Source organism: Colobus angolensis, unplaced genomic scaffold (genome assembly GCF_000951035.1).
Source record: "Colobus angolensis palliatus isolate OR3802 unplaced genomic scaffold, Cang.pa_1.0 Scaffold282, whole genome shotgun sequence".
NCBI lineage: Eukaryota > Metazoa > Chordata > Mammalia > Primates > Cercopithecidae > Colobus > Colobus angolensis.
Window position 1 is genome coordinate 148,623 of NW_012116066.1, and position 5,232 is coordinate 153,854.

At 49.1% G+C, this 5,232-nt stretch overlaps 2 protein-coding genes across 2 annotated transcripts in view; one reads left to right on the forward strand and one right to left on the reverse strand.

Moving 5' to 3' along the window:
- AKAP14 (A kinase (PRKA) anchor protein 14) overlaps positions 1 to 561 on the reverse strand; it is a 51,715-nt gene extending 51,154 nt beyond the window's left edge. The window contains exon 1 of the transcript XR_001002491.1: positions 372 to 561. The gene's annotated coding sequence lies outside the window, so the exon portion shown is untranslated. The remainder of the gene's footprint in view (positions 1 to 371) is intronic.
- RNF113A (ring finger protein 113A) lies at positions 562 to 1,852 on the forward strand. Its single transcript, XM_011948670.1, has one exon. The coding sequence runs from the start codon at positions 771 to 773 to the stop codon at positions 1,800 to 1,802; it is 1,032 nt and encodes a 343-aa protein (XP_011804060.1). The 5' UTR covers positions 562 to 770; the 3' UTR covers positions 1,803 to 1,852.
- The last annotated feature ends 3,380 nt before the right edge of the window (positions 1,853 to 5,232 follow it).

Here is a 5,232-nt window from a genome sequence, read left to right on the forward strand (position 1 = left end):
CTCCCAAAGTGCTGGGATTACAGGGGTGAGCCACCGCGCCCAGCCAGGAGAATCTCTTGAACCCGGAAGGCGGAGGTTGCAGTGAGCGATTCTCATGCTTGAGCCACCTCTTCTAATCTACCTTTCCGGCCCCCGCGTCGCTACTCTGCCCTAAGGCCCACTTTGATATACCCAGAAACGCTTTTTTTCACTAGAGCAGGATGTGGTTTCTACCGCGCTTCGTTTCGCTAAGCCTCGGCTTCTAGGCAACCGGAAGAAAGCAGAGGGCCGGCCTCGGAGAGAGGGTCCGCAGGCTGACTGCCTCTCTGCCCACCACCCTTTTCGGAAATCAGCCCGTGGAGTCGGCCCCCGGGCCCAGGAAGCCGCCTTACCTTGCCCCCGTTAGTGAACCTCTGGATGTACGCAGTAGCCAGTCCTGGAATAAACAAGCACACGCCCATGACGGTGAGTCCGGGGAGAACCTCGAACCACATCTCTGCCCCGTTACCTAGGCCAAAACCCTACTTCTGGGTCCTAGAAAGGTGACCGGGATCGGCTTCCTTCCCAGTAAGCCCCGCGGCCGCCCGCGAGCGGGGCAGTGCCACGTACGGCTCCGGAGGAAGCGACGGAATCTGCCAGGGCTCAAGAGAGGCTGGCGCTCGCGCTCTCGCAGTTCTCTTCCGTCAGTGTCTTTTGCTTCAACTCCCGGCGGAGCGCGCGACGTGGAGTGACGTGCAGAGGCCAAGTGCAACCCAGGCAGCCACGGCCGTTTCGGAGCTCGGGACTCTAAAATGGCAGAGCAGTTTTCTCCAGGGAAGACGGCGGATCAGGTGTGCACCTTCCTTTTCAAAAAGCCTGGGCGGAAAGGGGCTGCTGGACGCAGAAAGCGCCCGGCCTGCGACCCAGAGCCTGGAGACAGCGGCAGCAGTAGCGACGAAGGCTGCACTGTGGTTCGACCGGAAAAGAAGCGGGCGACCCACAATCCAATGATACAGAAGACTCGTGACAGTGGTAAACAGAAGGCAGCTTACGGCGACTTGAGCAGCGAGGAGGAGGAGGAAAATGAGCCCGAGAGTCTCGGCGTGGTTTATAAATCCACCCGCTCCGCGAAACCCGTGGGACCAGAGGATATGGGGGCGACAGCTGTCTATGAGCTGGACACAGAGAAAGAGCGCGATGCACAAGCCATCTTTGAGCGCAGCCAGAAGATCCAGGAGGAGCTGAGGGGCAAGGAGGATGACAAGATCTATCGGGGAATCAACAATTATCAGAAATACATGAAGCCCAAGGATACGTCTATGGGCAATGCCTCTTCCGGGATGGTGAGGAAGGGCCCCATCCGAGCGCCCGAACATCTACGTGCCACCGTGCGCTGGGATTACCAGCCCGACATCTGTAAGGACTACAAAGAGACTGGCTTCTGCGGCTTCGGAGACAGCTGCAAATTCCTCCATGACCGTTCAGATTACAAGCATGGGTGGCAGATCGAACGTGAGCTTGATGAGGGTCGCTATGGTGTCTATGAGGATGAAAACTATGAAGTGGGAAGCGATGATGAGGAAATACCATTCAAGTGTTTCATCTGTCGCCAGAGCTTCCAAAACCCAGTTGTCACCAAGTGCAGGCATTATTTCTGCGAGAGCTGTGCACTGCAGCATTTCCGCACCACCCCGCGCTGCTATGTCTGTGACCAGCAGACCAATGGCGTCTTCAATCCAGCGAAGGAATTGATTGCTAAACTAGAGAAGCATCGAGCTACAGGAGAGGGTGGTGCTTCCGACTTGCCAGAAGACCCCGATGAGGATCCAATTCCCATTACTTAGGTTTCTGATAATTCTTAAATTTAAAAAATAAATATTTTGTTCTTTTGGAAGTCTTAATTCGTGTCCTTCCTTTGTAGAGACAGTGACAGAGAAGGCGGGTAGTGAAGTAGGGTCCTGGATTAAAAACCTCAAGGTAGGTATAATCAGGATTTTTAGCCCTAGGATAACCATTTTGCCCGTGTTTCTTTTCAGAACACTTTGGCATCAATTATAGGGGTGGGAGTAGTTTGAGAAAAGAGCTATAATTTACTCGAAGTAGCCAAAGCTATGATGAAAGTAAGAACTCTGAGCCTGTTTATTATATCACATTTCTGTATCACTTAATAGTTTACAAAGTACTTTCATGCATTCTTTCTCTTGGGAGCCTGTACTACAAAATATACCGGAGCCAAGGTGTGGGAGAGAGGGGTTGCATTTGGGGAATTGATAGCTAGTACCACAGGCTTCACATATGGGAAATGTTCCTTGCTGTCTTGGTTTGTTTGTTTATTTATTTATTTATTTATTTTTGAGACAGAGTCTCGCTCTGTTGTCCAGGCTGGAGTGCAATGGCACGATCTCAGCTCACTGCAACCTCCGCCTCCCGGGTTCAAGCGATTCCCCTGCCTCAGCCTCCCGCGTAGCTGAGACTATAGGCGTGTGCCACCACGCCCAGCTAATTTTTTTTTTGTATTTTTAGTAGAGACAGGGTTTCACCATATTAGCCAGGATGGTCTCGATCGCCTGAACTCGTGATCTGCCCACCTCAGCATCCACCCGCCTAGGCCTCCCAAAGTGCTGGGATCACAGGTGTGAGCCACCGCGCCCTGCCCCCTTGCTGTCTTGGAAGCAGCTCTAGTTAACCCCCTCTTCCATGGATGATAAAAGTATCTGTGCTCAGCTATCCAGTGTGATAGACACTAGCCTCATGTGACTGTTGAGCACTTGAAATGTGGCTGACCACCGTATTGGACATTGCTATTGTAGACTGAACTTGTGAACCTTCAGAGGGCAAAAACATAGTATTTTATCACCCATTACCTGAAACTATCTGTGTTCTCACAGTCTCTGTAATAGTGCTGATCACACCTTATTAAAATTACTCGATGTACCTGTCTTTCCAACTGGTTTATGAACTCGGTGACTAGCCTAGTGCTTGACATATAATAAGCACTTAATAAATAAGCCTAGAGAGGTTTAAAAAGGGAGATTGGGGCCAAAGCCTTGAATCCAAGCTGAGGAGCACTGACTGTATTCTATAGGCAGCGGGGGAGATAGCAGAGGTTTGGGAAGAGAACACAATCAGACTTGGGTTTTTTTGTTTGTTTTAGCGTTACTGTGGTTGCGGCTATAGGATGGATCACAAGGGAGATGGAAGACAAGAGGCAGGGAGGCCAGTTAGGCCAAATGATTAGTATATTTTTATTGATATGGCTAGAATTTGGGCTAATCCCAAGAAACAGATGCAAGAATAAATTCTGGGTTAGTGGTTTTTATTCACATTCATTAATCCATTTAAAGACATTCTTTTTTTTCTTTGTTTTTGTTTTTAGACGGAGTCTTGCTCTGTCGTCCAGGCTGGAGTGCAGTGGCGCAATCTTGGCTCATTGCAACCTCCGCCTCCCAGGTTCAAGCGATTCTCTTGCCTCAGCCTCCTGAGTAGCTGGGACAACAGAAGTGCATCACCACACCCAGATAATTTTTGTATTTTTAATAGAGACAGGGTTTCACCATATTGGTCAGGCTGGTCTTGAACTCCTGACCTCGTGATCCACCCGCCTTGGCCTCCCAAAGTGCTGGGATTACATGCGTGAGCCACCGCACCCAGCCTAAAGATATTCTTTGAGTAGCTACTCTATCAGGCACTGTGCTTGGCATGGGGGATATTAGCAGTGAACAAGACAGACACAGCCCCTGCCCTCATGGAGCTGGACATTAAATAATGACTGTTTGTTTGTTTTTGAGACAGTCTCACTGTGCCACCCAGGCTGGAGTGCAGTGGCATGATCTCAGCTCACTGTAACCTCCACCTCCCAGGTTCAAGCAATTCTGCCTCAGCCTCCCGAGCTGATCTCGAACTCCTGACCTCATGTGATCCGCCCGCCTGGGCCTCCCAAAGTGCTGGGATTACAGGGGTGAGCCACCGCACCCTGCCTGTTTTGTTTTTTTAATTTGAAATAGGATCTCCCTATGTTGCCCAAGCCCGTCTCAAACTCCTGGCTTCAAGCAATCCTCTCACCTCAGCTTCCCAGCATGCTGGGATTACAGGTGTGAGCCACCATACCTGGCCTAGGAAAGCATTTTGAAAAGTGTCATGTCCTACACAAAACTTCAGATGAAAATGAAATAAATGAAGTGTCGTGGAGGCAAGGCACAGTGGCTCACGCCTGTAATCCCAGCACATTTAAAAGCTGAGATGGGTGGATCACTTGAGGCTGGGAGTTGGAGACCAGCCTGAGCAACATAGGGAAACCCCCGTCTCTATAAAAAACAAGCAAAAATTTTAGCTAGGTGTGGTGATGTGCACCTGTAGTCCCAGCTACTCAGGAGGCTGACGTGGGAGGATCCCTTGAGCCCAGAAGATCAAGGCTGCAGTGAGCCATGATTGCACTACTACACTCCAACCTGGGTGACAGGAGTGAGACCCTGTCTCAAAAAAAAGGAAAGAAAAAAGAAATACGGCAATCAGTAGCAAAAGAACCGGAAAAATTGTTCTTTTTTTTTACTATTTCTGATAATTTATACTAAAAAAGGTTATTCAGGGTTGGACACAGTGGCTCATGCCTGTAATCCCAGGGCTTCATGAGGCCAAGATTAGAGGATCACTTGAGCTCAGGAGTTTGACAACAGCCTGGGCAACATAGCGAGACTCCCATCTCTAAAAAATAAAAAAAGTTATTCAAAAGTAGAATAAAGCATTATGGAAAAAGATATACTTTGAGTTGTTATATAAGCTCAGAGAAAAGGTCCAGGAGAAAACATAGATGATAAAAGATGAAAGAATGCTGCTGATGACTAAATTCCAGGAGGTAGAACAGAGAAGCGACAGAATTAAGAGCATAAATCAGTCTTAAAGAGTTGAGAGGGCAAAAGAAAGATGACATTTGTGCACTACTCTCCACATGACATTTTTGAATACTTGAATACTTGTCTGTGAATTTTTTTTTCTTCTTTTTTTTTGGTTTTGAGACAGGGTCTCACTCTGTCACCCAGGCTGGAGTGCAGTGGCGCAATCTTGGCTCACTGCAACCTCTGCCTCCCAGGTTCAAGCGATACTCCTGCCTCAGCCTCCCAAGTAGCTGGAATTACAGGCATGCACCACCACGTCCAGCTAATTTTTTGTATTTTTAGCAGGGATGGGGTTTCACTATGTTGGCCAGGCTGGTCTGGAACTCCTGGCCTCAAGTGATCTGCCTGCATTGGCCTCCCAACGTGCTGGGATTACAGATGT

Coding starts and splice junctions, on each gene's coding strand:
- RNF113A (XM_011948670.1), top strand. CDS start 771: ATGGCAGAGCAGTTTTCTCCAGGGAAGACGGCGGATCAGGTGTGCACC.